Source organism: Peromyscus maniculatus, chromosome 1 (genome assembly GCF_049852395.1).
Source record: "Peromyscus maniculatus bairdii isolate BWxNUB_F1_BW_parent chromosome 1, HU_Pman_BW_mat_3.1, whole genome shotgun sequence".
Lineage (NCBI taxonomy): Eukaryota > Metazoa > Chordata > Mammalia > Rodentia > Cricetidae > Peromyscus > Peromyscus maniculatus.
Window position 1 is genome coordinate 169,372,352 of NC_134852.1, and position 17,639 is coordinate 169,389,990.

At 44.8% G+C, this 17,639-nt stretch overlaps 1 protein-coding gene across 1 annotated transcript; it reads left to right on the forward strand.

Moving 5' to 3' along the window:
- The first annotated feature begins 6,636 nt into the window (after nt 1-6,636).
- On the forward strand, nt 6,637-14,659 carry Rfk (riboflavin kinase). Its single transcript, XM_006995972.4, has 4 exons — nt 6,637-7,103; nt 8,055-8,206; nt 11,524-11,626; nt 12,674-14,659. Exons 1-4 carry the CDS (start codon nt 7,022-7,024, stop codon nt 12,802-12,804), a joined length of 468 nt encoding a protein of 155 aa, XP_006996034.1. The 5' UTR covers nt 6,637-7,021; the 3' UTR covers nt 12,805-14,659.
- Nucleotides 14,660-17,639: the final 2,980 nt, after the last annotated feature.

Here is a 17,639-nt window from a genome sequence, read left to right on the forward strand (position 1 = left end):
AGCTCAGCTCAGAGAGCGCTCGTTTAGTATGGAGAAGCCCCTAGAACTGGTCACCTGCATTTAGGAGGGGATGGAAAGTCACAGGACCAGGAGTCGGTAGGTCAGCCTTGGTTTGAAGACATCCCAAGCTACGAGAAACTCTGTCAAAAAACAAGCAACAAAAATATTCCTAAACAAAGACTGAGGCAGCAGGAACTCAAGTTTGAAACCAGTCTACATAGAACCTGTCTCAAATAAATAAATAAATAAATAAATAAATAAATAAATAAATAAATATAAATAAATAAATAAAGAAAGAAAGAAAGAAAGCCCAGAGGTGGTGGCACATGCCTTTAGTCCCAGCACTCAGGAGGCAGAGGCAGGCAGATCTTTGAGTTTAAGGCCAGCATAGTCTACAGAGTGAGTTCCAGGACAGCAAAGGCTAGAGAAACTCTGTCTCAAAACGTCAAAAAGTAAAAAACAAAAACAAACAAAACCCCACACTCTACATGCAGGCAAAACACTAATGCATGTAAAATAAAAATAAATAATAACACACTGACCAGGAAAAAAAATTCCTAAACAAATCCAACCAAACTAAATTAGCATATCCCACTTAGGGAGGCAGAGAGAGATGATTGTACCTCACCAAAGACCACGTCCTATGTGCTTGATACAGTAACACGCCAACCTTTATCAGGACGGGCTGGCACCTGGCCTGGGGGAGGCACTCTAATAAATTCCTTCTCTTTGATTTTCCACTTGGGTTTCTAAAGTCTAATGACTGTGAAATTGTCTTTTAAAAAGTAGTAGTGTGCCACCTTGTGGATAAACAAAGAATGGCATGCCTGCGGGGTTTTGTAGTAAGAATTTCTTTTTTGAAGCATAAATATTTATTTCTAACAAAGGAGTTTGTGTACAGTGTTGAAAATCTACAACTTCTTGTTAAATTCACATTTGCACTTCACTTTTTTAAACAAATATTTATAATCATTATTTTATACAGATATAGATACGTAAATACAACATCGAGTTCAGTGGTCCCTCAGCATTTTCCACTTAAATGTTTGTTTGTTTGTTTGTTTGTTTTTTAACATAAAAACAGGTTATAATCCCAAAGTCCAGGGTGATTTAAAACTGGAAAATATTTTCTCTGTAGAAAATAGCATGTAGTAAGAATTTCAAACTGTATCCACCACCCCGCCCCCTCCGCACCCCATTCCCCATCACCACTGCACAAACAACCACCAAGCATCTCTCTGGGGAAACCAAACACACGAAGAAACAAACACAAAGAACAGTGTGTGCTCAACCGCCCCTTCGGTGCTCAGGTGAGAACTGGGGTAGTCTCGCTACTCCGGAGTTGAAGTATATACCCCACTGAAGCAGCAGGATGACGAAACGGAGGAACTTCAGACCTCTTTACATCAGACTTTGTCAGGACAAATGTCACCTTCAGGTCCTGCTTGACACTAGGATCTCCCAGAGAGAGGACTAGTATTCTGTGAGGGAGCATAAACTTCGGTTTACAGTCCTCACAGGCAGATTATACAACTTTTAATTAGTGTCTTTGACATCCGGCCCTCCCACATGAGAGGCATATTTAACAACCCGCTACACGAGCATCTCACCACAGGCTTTTATGATGTACTTGGTCGCAGACAGGGACCTTTTAGCTTCCCAGCATGGGTGACAAGGCCATCGCCAAAGGCTCCACATATGTCACAGATTCTCCACCGCCTTCTGGGTCCAGCAGGTCCTAGGATCTCAGTCTCAGCTTCCTTTGTACAAGAGTCTCAGATCAGATTTTTTTTAAAAAAAATCCATCTAGCCAGACATGGTGGTGCACACCTTTAGTCCCAGCACTTGGGAGGCAGAGACTGGCAGGTATCTGTGAGTTTGAGGCCAGTCGGTCTATGTAGCAAATTCTGGGTCAGCTAGAGGTACTCAGTGAGAACCTGTTTTTTTTTTTTTTTTTTTTTTTGGTTGTTTGTTTGTTTGTTTGTTGTTCTTTTGAGACAGGGTTTCTCCGTGTAGTTTTGGTGCCTGTCCTGGATCTTGCTCTGTAAACCAGGCTGGCCTGGAACTTAGACATCTGCCTGGCTCTGCCTCCCGAGTGCTGGGAGAAAGACATGCACCACCACTGCCTGGCCCCTGTTGTTTTTTTTTTTGTTTGTTTGTTTGTTTTTTGTTTTTTTTTTCCAAGACAGGGTTTTTTTGTGTAGCAGAAAATTGGTTGTCCTGGAACTAGCTCTGTAGACCAGGATGGCCTTGAACTCACAGCGATCTGCCTACTTCTGCCTCTCAAGTGCTGGGATTAAAGATGTATGCCACCATCACCTGGTAAGAGACCATGTCTTAAAAAAAAGAATTAAAAAAATTTTTTTGTGTGCTTCAAGAATTTACAAAAGCAATTGATCCAAATTTCATTAAAATATGTTATGAATGCAGTTTTCGTAGTTGTCTCAGTCACTGTTCTGTTGCTGGGGAGAGATCCATAACCAAGGCAACTCTTGTATGTGCCCATGGGAGCCATCCTTATTCAAACCACCACAACACTATCATTAAAGTATTTGTACATATATATATATATATATATGTGTGTGTGTGTGTGTGTGTGTGTGTGTGTATGTATATTTCCTGTGATTGAACTGAGTGTCTGTTGAGGGAAATCAGAATAAGTGACTATACTTCTTTGACGTAAAAATTGTTTGAGATGAGCTAGATCCTGTAACTCCAGCTTCAGAGGATTTGCCCCCTCTGGCCTACACAGGCAACGACATTCATGAGCACACACCTACACCTACACAGACATAATGCATATACATAATTAAAAAATGAAATCTTAAAACAAAAATCACCTGAGCTAAGAGCAAGCTCTGTCTGCCTTCCTATATATCAAGAGTCAGGGCATAGATTTACAATGACAAAGGTGCCCTCCTCCTCACTCTACCAGGAAGTTAACCCCTGAAGATGCCAGTCCAGACATGGACCCGGAGGAAGCTCCTCGGACTGGCTTTACCAACAGGCTGTGGTGTCGTTTGTCCACTTCCCCATGATTTCCCACCCTAGAGACCGGACACCCCTTTTCCCACCTGACCTGGCGCTGCATGCCCCCCATCTCAGCACCCCATGAGACAGAGGCAAGGATCTGGAGTCTGAGAATAGCCTGGGCTGCAGAGTAAAAGCTTGTTTCAGAACAGCAAAAAAGACAACAACAACAACAAGCCCCCCAAGTCCTTCCCTTTGCCCTGTCCTTCTCCTGAACATTTATTGTTGTTTGGTGAATGTTGGTTATGTACCGAAGCTGCTAGTGGCCGGCCGCCAGCGGCGGCCATGCCAACGGACGAGAGTGTTGGTCGGAAGAATCACAAGCCATGGTTACCTTATTAGAGCTTTATTGGGAGAGAGGGGAAGAATCACAAGCCATGGTTACCTTTTTAGAGCTTTATTGGGAGAGGGGGAGAGGGAGGGGAGGGGAAGAGGGAGAGGAAGGGAGAGAGGGGGAGAGAGAGAGGAGAGAGAGGAGAGAGAGAGAGAGAGAGAACAGATGGAAGGAAAGAAGAGAGTGGGGGGGGGGGAAGGGATGCACAGAGGGCCTGCCCGCTTTTTAGGCTGGGACACCCGATGCAGGCTGGTGACGTAATTAAGGACAGATCCTTACAGTGAAGATTGGCATCAGCTGGTGAGCTCAGTCCCTCTCTGGAAATGACTCCTTCCCTGGGATCCCCCTGTCCACGTAGGGTGTGTTCATCAGTGAGCCTCCATCACAGTGTTCACGTTAATGTGCTCTCACGGAGTCAATCTGCACTGCCCAAAGTAAATTCTGTAACTTTGAACCACAAAATATATTTATATAATACGATAAAACATTCTGTGTTTTTTGATACTAAAGCTTCTTGGAGGATTTTATGTCTGCTGTCAAAGGCAGCATTTTCTATGTGTGCTCTCAAAGGCTAGCCTGCATCATGAGATTCTTCCATCACAGCCTCCTATGTTCTAGGAGTACAGCCATGTGCCACCACATCTGGTTTAACTGCTGGACTTTCTAGAAAAAGTCTGTTTAGTTTTATAAATTGCCAAGAAGCCTTTGGAACTGGCTACCCCATTTTGTATTGCCATCATCAATGGGTGAGAGAGAGAACCTTCCATTCACATCCTGGTAGTCAATGTTATCAGCATGTTGGAGATTAGCCATATTGATGGGTGTATAGTGTTATCTCCTTATCTTTTTATTTGTTTATTTATTTTTGAGACAAGTTCTCGCCATGTAGCCTTGGCTAACCTGGAACTCTCTATGTAGATCAGGCTGGGCCCAAACCCTGAGTGCTGGGGTTAAAAGCATGCACAGTTTGGCCTGGCCTGTTTTTTTCTATTTTTTTAAAATTGGTATGCTTTTTTCTTAATATAAAAACGTTCTTTAGATTAATTTGAAATTGTCCATTGGTGGTATCTTTCCTTCATCTACTATCCTTCCCTTCACTGCTTCCCAGTTAACTGTACTGTGACCTTTCTTCCTGAAGAGACAACTCAGCCACAGGAGGATCTCCTTCTCCGCAGGCAGAGGCCGGCTGGGTGCTGCCAGTCTAGTTCAGAAGGGAACTAGGAATATTTGGGATATTTTCGTGTTACAAAGCACTAAACTTGACAATAAACATATTCCCTCTCCCCACTCTGGATTTGCATAAGAGATGGTAACCAAGGAGCTCAGTCATGTATCTCTTGAACCAAATGCCTTGGAACACTGTTAATGAGTGTGAAAAATAATAAATCACATGGCCTACACATCTGAGTACCTGCAAGCATTCCCTCCCCCTGCCCCCATTTTGAAGTGACATTGATGGATTCGGATTTGATTTTTACCTAAAGCATTGAACACATAGAGAACCCTGAAGGGCAACTTCATTCTTGAGTAAAAGAGAGCCTTGGAAGGCTACCTAGATGTGATGGAAAGGATCATGATTTTTTTTTTTTTTTTTCCGAGACAGGGTTTCTCTGTGTAACAGTCAGTCCTGGCTGTCCTTGCTCTTACTTTGTAGACCAGGCTGGCCTCGAACTCACAGAGATCCACCTGCCTCTGCCTCCCAAGTGCTGGGATTAAAGGCATGCACCACCACCACCCAGCATAATTTTCTCTTCCATACCTATATTAATATACAGTAAGTCTCCATAGGAACACATGTCAATAGCAACTTGAAAATGGACCTTGCTGGGTGTGGTGGCACATGCCATTAATTTCAGCATTTGGTGGGTAGAGGCAGGCAGACCTCTATGAGTTCAAAGCCAGTTTGGTCTAAATAAAAACAAGTTCAGGTCAGTCAGAGCTACACAGCCAAAAACTTGCCTCAGAAAAAAGGGGGGGGGGCAAGGGTGAGGGGTGGAGGACTTGACAGTTTCCTCTTAGAAATTCTCCAATTTGCTTTCTTTTTAAATTTCAACGAATGCTTTCTTCAATGATGATGTAATGATTAGATGAGATAGTATGACACATACCTAGCATTATATATTTTCTTTCTTTTTCTCTTCCAAAGCAGGGTTTCTCTGCATAGCCCTGGCTGTCCAGGCACTCTGTAGCCTAGGCTAAACTTGAGCTCAGAGATTCACCTGCCTCTGCCTCCGCAGTCCTGGGACTAAAGGCGTGGGCCACCATACCCTATTTTATTTTTTAAAAATAAGCCCGGCCGTGGTGGTGCTTGCCTTTAATCCCAGCACTTGGGAGGTAGTTTGTTAAACAGTTTTCATACATCAGCTACTCAAGGTCACAGGGTCTGTATTCAAATTCTATGGATTATCTAGGGCTACAATGGTAAACTCAGAGCCAATCTTTTCAACTTTTCTGAAGACTTCTATTAGACTGTTTACTGTGTCAGCTTCCCATGCGGCCTGGGGTTAGAGTTAGTTTCCTTAATTCCCTAGCACCTTGCAATGTGCTTTGATCTTTCCACAAATACTTGTTTTAGGATGGTCCGAAGGTCGTGAGTTATCTCAATTGATGTTCACAATTAGTTACAAATACTCATTTTGTGTTAGTATACCAGCGTCAAGGAAAGGAAACTTTACTCCTCCCTCCCTCCCTCCCCCCTCCCCCTCCCTCCCTTTCCTCCCTCCCTCCCTCCCTCCCTCCCTCCCTCCCTCCCTCCCTCCCTCCCTCTCTCTCTCTCTCTCTCTCTCTCTCTCTCTCTCTCTCTCTCTCTCTTTTTGACACAGGGTTTCTCTGTGTAGTTTTGGTGCCTGTCCAGAATCTCGCTCTGTAGACCAGGCTGGCCTCAGAACTCACAGAGATCCACCTGGCTCTGCCTCCCAAGTGCTGGGATTAACGGCGTGCACCACCACCACATGGCTAGAGGAGAATGTTCTTAACATCAGCTAAACATTCTCAGAGTTACATACAAGTAAGGGAAAAGAAAGCAGATGCAAAGAGCAGGCAGAATTTTATACAACTTTGTGGAGGAAAAATAGAACAACTGAAACTATTCCGTGAGCAACGCTTATTTCTGCATAGCTCAGTCTAAAAAAACTGAAAAGGAGGCTGGGCCACGGGCAAGGGCGGGGCCACAACAAAGTGGGCGGGGCCTCAGCTTCAGGGGCTGGACCAGGGACGAAGTGGGGAGGGGTAGCGGCTGGGGCGGGGCCACGACGACGTTGGGCGGGGCGAGTGCGCTGGGCGGGGCCTTAGCCACAGGGGCTGGACCAGGGACGAGAGGGGTCGCGGCCGCGACGAAGCGAGGACTCTGGGCGGGGCCGCAACGGCGGAGGCGGGGCTACCGCGGGGTGGGGGGAGCTACGGAAGCCGGGCAGGCTCGTCGCCTGGGCCGCAGACTTGTGCGTTCACCGCGGTTGTCGTAGTTCCGGCTGAGCGTTCGCCGAGTTCTGGCGGCTGGAGGCTGCTCTGCCGGCAGGCAACGGTAAGCGGTGGGTGTCCCGCTCCGCCAGCCTAGCTCCTGCGGGATCCCCGGCTGGCCCGGGCCCGGGTGCCGCACTCACGGCGGCTCCGCCGCAGGCGCGGAGCGAGCAGCAGCCCGCATCCTCCGAGGTCGGCGTCATGAGGAGCCTGCCGTTCTTCTGCCGCGGTCAGGTGGTGCGCGGCTTCGGCCGCGGCTCCAAGCAGCTGGGCATCCCCACAGGTGAGCGCGTCGCGGGGCCCTGGAGCTCCGGGCCGTGGGGCAGGGAGTCGGGTAGCCGCACTCCTGCCACTAAAAGCCGAGCTTGCGGAGCCCGGTCCGGGAAGGTACTGCAGGTTGGATTGGCCGAACTCTCAAGCTGTTCAAAGTTCTATTCTCTTCAGATGTTACTGTGTAGTGATCAATGACAACACGGGTCGTTCTACGAGAGCCAACGTTTATTTGGTCTGACTCCGTAAGTTTTAGTAGTCAAGACGTGACTGCCCGTCCTTAAAAGATGATGCCCGGGCTGTTTCTTGACCCATTGAATCAGTCTTTGAATTTGAGATTTGGGTTTGTGTATTTTGAAGCTAAGAATCTTTTGAAGTGACTCAGTCTGGTTAGCGTTACTAGGAAAGAACTGGGGCTTTCTGTTTTAATTCTAACAGGCTGGGTTTCTCGGGCTGCCGCTGTCATAGCCTCCTGAGTGGGACTAGAGATATGGGTAATCTCTGATGAACCTCCCCGTTTACTTTATGTCATTCTTTCCACTTGGACATTTTCGTTTGTTTTTCGAGACAGGGTTTCTCTGTGTAGTTTTGGTGCCTGTCCTGGATCTCGCTCTACAGACCAGGCTGGCCTGGAACTCAGAGATCCTCCTGGCTCTGCCTCCCAAGTGCTGGGATTAAAGATACGCACCACCAACCACCCGGCTCGTGTGTTTTTTTTTGTTGTTTTTTTTTTTGTTTTTTTTTTTTTTTTTGAGCTAGTCAGTCATTCACTTGCCTTGTGTCTCATTCCCAACCTGTGTACCTGAAGAGAAGAAATTCAAGCCAGAATATGGAGGACTGGATTGGAAGTCTTAGAAAAGATCCTGGAAGTCAGAGTGTAAAGATTCAGGCTAACCTTTTAATGTGATTTTAATCAGTATTTAATATGAAAATTGTAACTGAGTATCTTTTTACTTCTGTTTAGCCAATTTTCCTGAACAAGTAGTAGACAATCTTCCAGCTGATGTGTCCACTGGCATTTATTACGGTTGGGCCAGTGTCGGGAGTGGAGATGTCCATAAAATGGTGGTGAGCATAGGATGGAACCCATACTACAAGAATGTGAAAAAGTCCATGGTAAGAGTCACGTTTTGCTCCGTTAAATGCACACAGAACTCCTCAGCATACTTGAAGGGTTTAAAGTAAAGTATCAGACATGGTGGTACTTTACCCCTCAGGCTGAGACTGAGGGGTCATGAGTTCAAGAAAGCCTGGGTGACCGGGTGTGGTGTCACACACCTTTAATCCCAGCTCTTGGGAGGTGGGGGGAGGCGGAAGGCAGACTGGTCTATGTCGTGAATTCCAGGGGAGCCAAGACTACATAGAGACCCTGTCTCAAAACAACAACAAAACAAAAAGACTAGCCTGGGCTGTGTGCTGTCCCACACTTCCACTTCATTCCTGCTGCACCCCCAAGCGTGTATTTCCTTTTATTTGAGTGGATATTTTATTTTTCTACATGTTTTTGTTCTCTGTTTCCTTTGAACAGCGTCTGTCTCCCCATGCAGGTATAAAGTTGGATCAGGTTTTTGTAATAATTCTCTACTAACCTCTCTGCTTTTTGGTTGACATGTGTAATCCATTAAATTAAATATCTTATTTTTAAGTCTGTATCTGTATGGATACGCACCTGGCCTGGAACTCAAGATTCAGCCAACAGACCCTGCCTCTCCAGTGCTGGGATTAAGGCATGCTCTATCACGCCCAGCTGTTTCCGTTTAAGACGGGGTCTTCCTGTGTAGCCCAGATTGGTCTGGAACTCACCAGATAGCCCGGGACCCCAAAATACTCATGCCTCGGCCTTCTAAGTGTTAAGATTACAGGTGTGGGCCATAAAACAGGCTTACAAGTGAGGTTCTTTAAAAAGCATTTCATAAAATTGGTCTTTGCCACAGTATTTTATCAGAGTTTACCTGCTTGGTTGCCTTTAGACAATTGCTTACTGAGTGTGCTTTAACTTCATTCCTGTTCTCTTTCTCTCTCTGTTTAACATCCCTGGGAATCATATCCGAGGCCATAGCATACTAGGCCAGTGTTCTGCGTAGCTACCCTCTTGGCTTCTCTCTCTAAGATCACCTGGAGGGCATAGTCCTTTTCCTTTTTTTTTTTCTGCCCTGCTTTTCCCCCACAGCTTACATACTTGTTGGATTTGGGTTAATCTTTTGTAGATCAAATGAAAAAACAGTGGAAGAATTTTGTTTTGAAGCACGGTCTTGCTGTGTAACCCTGGCTGACCTTGAACTCACAAGCCATCCTCTGACTCCTGAGTGCCAGGGTGCTAGGCCTATGCCAGCATGCTGAATTTTTAGCTCTGAGGAGTAATAAGAGAGAAGTGTGTCACCGAGAATCACAGAGCTAAGTGCTGATGTAAGAGATCAGTGGTTCTCAACCTTGCTAATACTGCAACCTTTTGATACAGTTCCCCATGCTGTGGTGACCCCCAACCATACAATTATTTTCGTTGCTGCTTTGTAGCTGTAATTTCTCTACTCTTATGAATCATAATGTAAATATTTTTGGAAATAGAGGGCTGCCAAGGGGGGTTCAACCCACAGGTTGAGAACTGCTTTTATAGACAGTAATGACCTTGAACCTATGGGTTTGGGCTGTGCTGATTTTTGGGTGGAGTGATAATTGTTGGAGAGATAAGAATTGGTAAGAGGACACGAACATGCTTTTGTTTTCTTGGGGAGTGGAAGGAACAGGGAGGAGAGGCTGTAAGCATTATCAAGCCATTTCTGGACTGCCTAGAATTCTGATAGGAAAAACTCAGTTATCCACTCAAGATGCTCATGCAGTTCAGGACAGGCTGTTTATTTTTAATATTGTTACTTGCCAGTAAGTCTTTTGCCCTAATAAAATAGTGTTGTCCTATAATTTTAGTATAGCCCAGGTCATCATTTTCTTTTATAGCTAGTGTTTTTAATAGTCTAATTGGAGATCAAACTCAGGTCTTCTAGATTGGTACCACCTTTACCCACTAAGCCGTTACGACATTTGCCACACCTGTTTTTGAGAGAGGCTCTCTGTCACTTAGTGTGATCTGACTCAGTAATGTTGCCTCAGCCCTGGAGTGCTGGAATTAACAGGAGCCATTGCCTGTCCTTGAGCCCTTACCACGATGTCTGAATTTCCAAAGCATTGGCCTATGTACCTCTTCCCCTACTGAGCCTGAGACCCTGCCCATGTCTAACAAGTCCTCACCGCTGAGCTGTATCCCACGCCTGCCCCCCTTTTGTTTTCTTTGGGATGGCTTCACTAAGTTGCCCAGGCGGCCTTGCATTTGCTCTGTAGCCCAGGCAGGCAAGATCCTCACATCACAGCCTCCTCAGGAAGCTGGAATTACAGGCCTGCACCACTTGTTTCTCCAGCTCTGTTTCCAAGATTTTCACCAATGCTTTTGGTGTTACCATATCAACTGTTAGAATAGCTCATTAGTTTTTCTGTTGCTCTTATTTTTAAGAGTCTTTTTGAAATGTGGATATAAAAGAGAATGTGTGCCAAGTCCTTCTCTCTAAATTGGGGAAACAGTGCAGCAGCTGAGGCTCCTCGTTAGCTATCTCAGGCTCTGAGCAGCCTGGAGGCACAGGCTTGCAATCTCAGTTCCCAGGAGGCAGAACCCAGAGGAGCTCACAGCTACCTGGGCTGCAGCCAAGACTGCCTGGAAAGAGAGAGCAGCGTGGTAGTGGAGTGCTTACCCAGTGAATGAAAGGGGAGGGGAAAGAGCACCATGCCTGGAGGAAAAGAGGGTGAGCTGTAGGTTTTTATTTTTTAAAACTGGGTTTTCTCTGGGTGGAGGTGGCGCACACCTTTAATCCCAGCACTTGGGAGGCAGAGACAGGTGGATCTCTGTGAGTTCGAGGCCAGCCTGGTCTACAGAGTAAGTTCGAGGCCAGTCAGAGCTGTAACAGAGAAACCGTGTCTTGAAAAAACAACAAAAAATTATTTACTTATTGTTTGTTGTTGTTGTTGGTTTTGAGTTTTTTTTTTTTTGAGACAGGGTTTTTCTGTGTAGCCCTGGCTGTCCTGGAACTCTGTGTATAGACCAGGCTGGCTCAAACTCAGATTCACCTGCCTCTGTCTCCCAAGTGCTGGGATTAAAGGCGTGACCACCACTGCCCAACCAAGTTCATTTATTTTATGCATATAAATGTTTTGCCTGCATGTATATAAGTGTACCATGTACATGCCTGGTGTCAGAGGAGGCCAGAGAGGAAGTTGGATCTCCTGGAAATTGAGTTACATACAGTTATGAGTCATACTCTGGATCCTAGGAGTCAAGTCTGGGTCCTCTGGAATAGGAGCTCCCGCTTGTAACTGGTTGTTGAGCCATCTCTACAGCGTCACCCCCCACCTCACACACCATGGTAATCTTTTCAACAATTTGTTTGTAGGAAACCCACATCATACATACCTTTAAAGAGGACTTCTATGGAGAAATTCTCAACGTGGCCATTGTTGGCTACCTCAGACCAGAAAAGAACTTTGATTCTTTAGGTAAGAATTTATAATAATCTTCACTACTGTTATGGCTGCTACTACATGATCATGATGACAGGACATATATTTGAGCATTTAATGCATGTTATGAACTATTATAAGTATCATTTGCAAGTTAATCCCTTTTCACCCACAGTAGCCATATGATGTGTTGCTATGCCTGTCTCATTGATAAGGAAGTTGATACACAGAGATTAGGTAATTTGCCTTAGTCTGTTTTCTGTTGGTCTGACTGAGTACCAGCTGTTTATTTGGTGCGTAGTTCTGGAAGCTGGAGTCAGGAGTGGTCCAGGCTTGTGGGTAGTATCTGGTGAGGGCCTTCTTGCTGCCTCAGTGGGTGGGCATTGCAGGGTGGACAGAAGAGGACTAGGAAGAGCTCGTTCTTCTATCACAGCCACTCCCTGGGTATTCATAAATCCATTCAGCCCCTGAGGCCCAGTCACTTTCCAGCGTCACTTTCCAGCGTTTCCACTTCCAAATACTTCCAGCCTTGGGGACTGTTCAATACATGAATTCCAGGGCACACCCAAGTCATAGCAGTTAGCTAGCTAATGATGGCACCTGGCATCTGAGCCTGCAAGACTGGCCGGGCAGCAGGTGCTGGAAGTGTAAGAAAGAGTAATTAGGGGGGTGGAGAGATGGGTCAGAGGTTAAGAACACTTCCAGAGGACCAAGGTTCAATTCCCAGCACCCACATGGCAGGTCATAACTGTCTGTAACTCCAAGATCTGACACCTTCATACAGACATACATACAGGCAAAACGCCAATACACATAAAATAACAATAAATATTAAAAAAAGAAAGAAACAGTAATTAGGAGATTTGCTTCCAGTGTCACTGAGTGCCTGTTGGTATAGAGAATCTAACCCTGTGATGTGAAGCGTTTCTTTCCAAGAGAACACTTTATATTGCACTGACTTTCCCTAGAGAAAGACAGGGTGCTGACATTGGCGGAGCCCCTGTCACTTGCCAGGGCCGTGGGGGAGGGGCTGAGCCAGAGGAGTCACATGTATTACTAGCAGTTTTTCTTCTTTTCTTCCAGAGTCACTCATTTCAGCGATTCAAGGTGATATTGAAGAAGCTAAAAAGCAACTGGATTTACCAGAACATTTGAAACTCAAAGATGACAATTTCTTCAAAGTTTCTAAAGGCAAAATTATGAATGGCCACTGATGAAACTGTCCACTCACTGTGGTGTCTCTAGCTTGTGATACAGTCTCACCTTCATCATAGTTTAAATGGAACCTTTGTCTGTAGCTATCAAGTGTTCTTCAGCTATTAGCTCCATCATGTTCTGTAGTACTAAAAGATTCATTCAAAAATCAAGACTTTTTAAATGTAATATGTTGATTACCATGTAGCACTAGGAAGCTAGTGTCTTGTAGCGGAAATAAAGTCTGAGTGTCACTGGGGGAGTGAAGACTGGCTGCGGTTCTCGTAACCATGTGTGCTGGCGCTGCTGAGTGGGGCTGTTCCCAGGAAATGCAACACGGACCTTACCGGGGAGGAAAGTCTACAGTGTATTTTTATTATGTTGTGTATTAATATATTTTACAGACCGACAGACTTGTGAGCTTTGAGTCACTTCATTTGAGTGTCCCAGTGCCTGTGTGGAGCTACTTCAGCTTGAAGTGGCCCGATTGTCCCACATCAGGGCGTTCGCTTTTCTGCACAGTACTGAAGACCGCACAGGGCCTTATCGGCAGGAACAACACTGAATTAGACCCCAGATCCCTTTTCTCTAAGTCATACAGTGTCTTGTTTTTTGTGTTGTTAAAATGCCTTTTTAAAGAGTAGATGGCCTTGCTCTTTAAGGGTGTTTTTTTTTCCCCCTGAGGTTCATTTTTACCCCTATAAGTGATTGATGTTATTCACATTTGGAATATCCTACAGCCATGTGTTTCAGAGATTGCATGTGTGTGTACACGATTCCATTCATTACCTTGTGAATGGTGGTCAGGTGCATATACGCATTGCATTTTTAGGAGAAAACCCAACTTCATTTATAGGCTTCCTTGGGATTGAAATGAACACAACCGTGTGTGTGTGTGGTGTATGTGTGTGTGTGTGTGTGTGTAAAATTTTCTCTCCTTTTGAGACAGACTTCCATTATGTAGCTCCGGCTGGCTTCAGACGAGTCCTAGAGATCCATCTCTCTCTCTCTGCACTGGGATTAAAGGAATGCATCACAAAGCTTGGCTGTAACAGTTTCCTAAAAGAACACAAAATATTTGTCTTCTCCTTAGGGTAACTAATAATTAAATGATGATGTAGAAGTATTTTTTACAAAGTGTGGTCCTATGTTTTCAAAGTAAATTATGTCTGTGTAGTTCTGTATGAACAGCTACTTAAGTATAATTTAATGCTCACCAAAAGAGTCCTTGTAGTTTCAGAAATGGAGAAGGTTTAGCTAAATATCTTCATATCTCCCGGTTTCCCTTTTATTCTAACTTGTGGTGGCTTGAGTTCTTTAAAGTTGGATTACAGATCATTTTGTGCCCATCAGCACATTGAATCATTTTTTGCTATATGGCAACCGATTTGCTGGTGGGAAGGGTATGCATATGAAGGCAGTCACCACACACATGTGCATGCATATGGGTTGTGGTGAGAGATGGAACTCACTCAGCCTTAGGAATACTAGGCAAGTGCTCTACCACTGAGCCACATCCCTAGCCTTGAAAATGGAATTTTTGATGTTGAAAATTCTGTACTTAAAAGAAGCCTTAATTATCAGTGGATTTATGAAGCAAAGTGAAAAACAAACATGGAAAGTACAAGAATACATTTGTGGTTTTTTTAGTAATACTAGCTCACTGTTATGTTTCATTAAGTGTATGAAAGTTCATTGCTAATGTCATCTCACATTTTGTTAAACAGTCGTTGCTTTGGGATTATACAGTGTGTGGTTTAGAGGTTAGTCAATTCTCTGGACTTCTGTATTGTTGCTGTATTATAAGAAATTATAGTACCATTTTGATTCGTCTGAATGTTTTTAGGCCTTGGAATAAATTTTGACTACGTGTTACTTTTTTCCTCTTCCTCATCAGCTTCAGTCTTACCTGTTTCAAATTTACTAGCTGGTTGTTGCTTTAAGATGTGTTTATGATCCTGAGTAGATCAAGTAGTGGTGCCTGCATGACTGAGAGCCTGGCCTTCAAGGATTCCCCTCCAGCCCCTTCTCCCCTCCCCCCCCCCCCCTTTTTTGAGACAATCCCTGACTGGCCTTGAATGTACAGAGATCTTGAATGTACAGAGATCTGCCTGTCTCTACTTTCTGAGTGATGGGATTAAAAGTGTGCATCAAACCTGGCCAAGATTCCCCCTTCTCTTTAATGCCTGTAGCATTAGGAGTTAAAAGAACCAGAAAAGTTTAAATCTGACTCCCTTCTGTAATCCTCAGACAGTTCTGTAACATGGCTTGTGCCACCAACCACACATTGATGCGAGGCATTCTTGCCTGTTTGCTACATACAAATCCATTTCAGCACTCACCTCTTCTGGGATGACTTAGCAGCTTGTCACTTATGTGACAGGGATGTGGAAGGACCAGTAGCTTTCAAGTTAAGAGGACAGTTTTGCTTTCCTGATGAGATTTCTGTCGTTTTCCTATTCCCCCTTTACTTGGAGCAGATGGGAGACCAAAGGAGGAGAATCAGTTTCACCTTTAGAGACTGAGCTATGACAGATCAGTGCTGCCAAAGGAGATGCCATCATAAGGACGAGTCAGAAACATGGAGAACAGGTTTTCCATAGATGGCAGGTAGTCTTAGAACTTTTTCAATGACTAATGAATATAGAGAAATAAGAATGGCAGCATAGCCATGCTGTATAACAATTGGGGAAAGCCAGGAATGGTAGCATGTTCCTGGAGCTTTAGCCCTGGGGAGGCTGAAACAAGGTCACTTCAGCCCAGAAGTTTGAGGAGACCAGCCTGATGAGCATAGTAAGACCCTCATCTTAGAAAGGGAAGTGGGGGTGGGTGAGTAGTGTATAGTGCAGTGGTAGGGGCTGAACTTCACAGTGTGAGGTCCTGGCTTCAATCCCAGCACCAAATCCAACACAATAACAAAGTTAATTGTGTACTTGGACAGTGTTCAGGAACTTGGGAAACAGGATGAACTTTTGAGTTGGCTTTTTGTTCTTTGTTTTGCTTTTGTTTTTGTTACAGAATTTTACTATGTGTATAGTCCAGGCTCACTTGAAATTCACTGAGGTCATTCTGCCTCAGCCTCCCAAGTCCTGGGATTATGTGTGCTCTACTACAGTAGTAAATATGCTGTTGTGCTACAGGTCAAACCCCAAGTCACATGCATGCTTGACAAGCAGTCCCCCGATTGAGCTACATCTCCAGCCTCTTGAACCCTTAATCTCCCAGGAAATTCTGGAGAAATGGCTCCAAATGACAAAGAAAAACCTTACATGTTATTTCTCTCTAGTATGGTCTTCAGATAGGGTCTGTGGTGGTGGTTTGAATAGGAATGGCCCTCATAGACTTGTGTGTTTGAATGCTTGGTCATAGGGAGTGGCACTATTAGGAGGTATGGCCTTGTTAGAGTAGGCATGGCTTTGTTAGAGGACGTGTATCACTGTGGGGGTGGGCCTTGAGGTCTCATAGGCTTAAGCTATGCCCAGTATGGAATAAACAGTTCACTTCCTGTTGCCTGCAGATCAAAACAGAACTCTCAGCTCCTTCTCCAGTACCATGTCTGCCTGCACACCACCATGCTTCTCACCATGACAATAATGGACTAAACCTCTGAAACTCTAAGCCAGCCCCAATTAAATGTTTCCCTTTATAAGAGTTGCTGTGGTCATGGTGTTTCTTCACAGCAATAGAAGCCCTAAGACAGGGTCTCATGTAGCCCATGCTAGCCTCAAACTTGTTAATGTACTGAGGATGAAATTGAACTCTGATTCTTCTGCCGTCACCTTCTGAGTGCTAGAATTACAGATGTGTATACCATACAGGTTTTATGTAGTACTAAGGTTTGAACTCAGAGCTTTGGGCATATTAGGCAAGACTCTACCAACTGAGCTGTTTTCCCATCTGGGATCTTTTCTCTTTGTAGCTGAAGTTTTCCTGGTCCCACCTAGCTCCCACAGCCCTGTGGTCCCAAAGCCTCTCAGACCCAAGTAAACACACACAGGCTTATATTATTTTTACACTATAGCCATGGCAGGCTTCTGGTTAACTAGCTCTGACATCTTAATTTAACCCATTTCTATAAATATGTACTTTATCATGTGGCTCTTCTTTACATCTTGCTTCTCATGGCAGCGGGCTGGCAGCATCTCCTCTGCTCTGCCTTTCTCCTCTCTAGTTACAATGTCCCTCCTAACCCTATTCTGCCTCATCATTGGCCAAACAGCTTTATTTATCAACCAATCAGAGCAACGCATATTCACGGCATACAGATTGACACCACCCATTATCTCTTTGCTGTTTTGAAGAACTGACAGGTCTGATGGGGGAAAAAAAGGAAAGAAAAGCAGGATGTGTGTGGGTGTGTGTTCCTTACTCATTCACGTGGATTCTACTTTCATTCCAATGATCCCAGTCCCCAGCTTTGTAAATAGAGCTCTAATGTCACAATCCTGGGGAGGTCAGGCTGGGTGAGTGTGGCCCTGCCCTTCAAAGTATACAAAGATGTCCAAGTAGTGACAAGTGCAATGAACCATTTGACAGGAAAGAGAAAAGGAGACAGGGAGGGAGAAGGAGAGAGGAGGGGAGAGAATAGTTGAGAACAGGAGCAAGCTTCCTAAAAGTCATGAACTTCCCTTAAGATTGACAACAGTAAAGGTTTACAGTTGTGCATGGTCCAAATTTATAACATACAAACACAGCCACGACAAGATCTCAGAAGACTTGGTCAGTGTCGTGTGGAGCTAAGGTGAAAATAAAGATATCCTGGACTTGAAAATCTCTGTAGTTTTCTTCATATGTGTGTGTGTGTGTGTGTGTGTGTGTGTGTGTGTGTGTGTGTGTGTGTGTGTGTGCGCGTGCG

Excerpts from the sequence above, each read along its gene's own strand:
- Rfk (XM_006995972.4), top strand. The coding sequence starts at position 7,022 with ATGAGGAGCCTGCCGTTCTTCTGCCGCGGTCAGGTGGTGCGCGGCTTC. Across the intron at positions 7,104-8,054 it reads GCAGCTGGGCATCCCCACAG|CCAATTTTCCTGAACAAGTA; the intron begins GTGAGCGCGTCG and ends ACTTCTGTTTAG. Across the intron at positions 8,207-11,523 it reads AGAATGTGAAAAAGTCCATG|GAAACCCACATCATACATAC; the intron begins GTAAGAGTCACG and ends ATTTGTTTGTAG.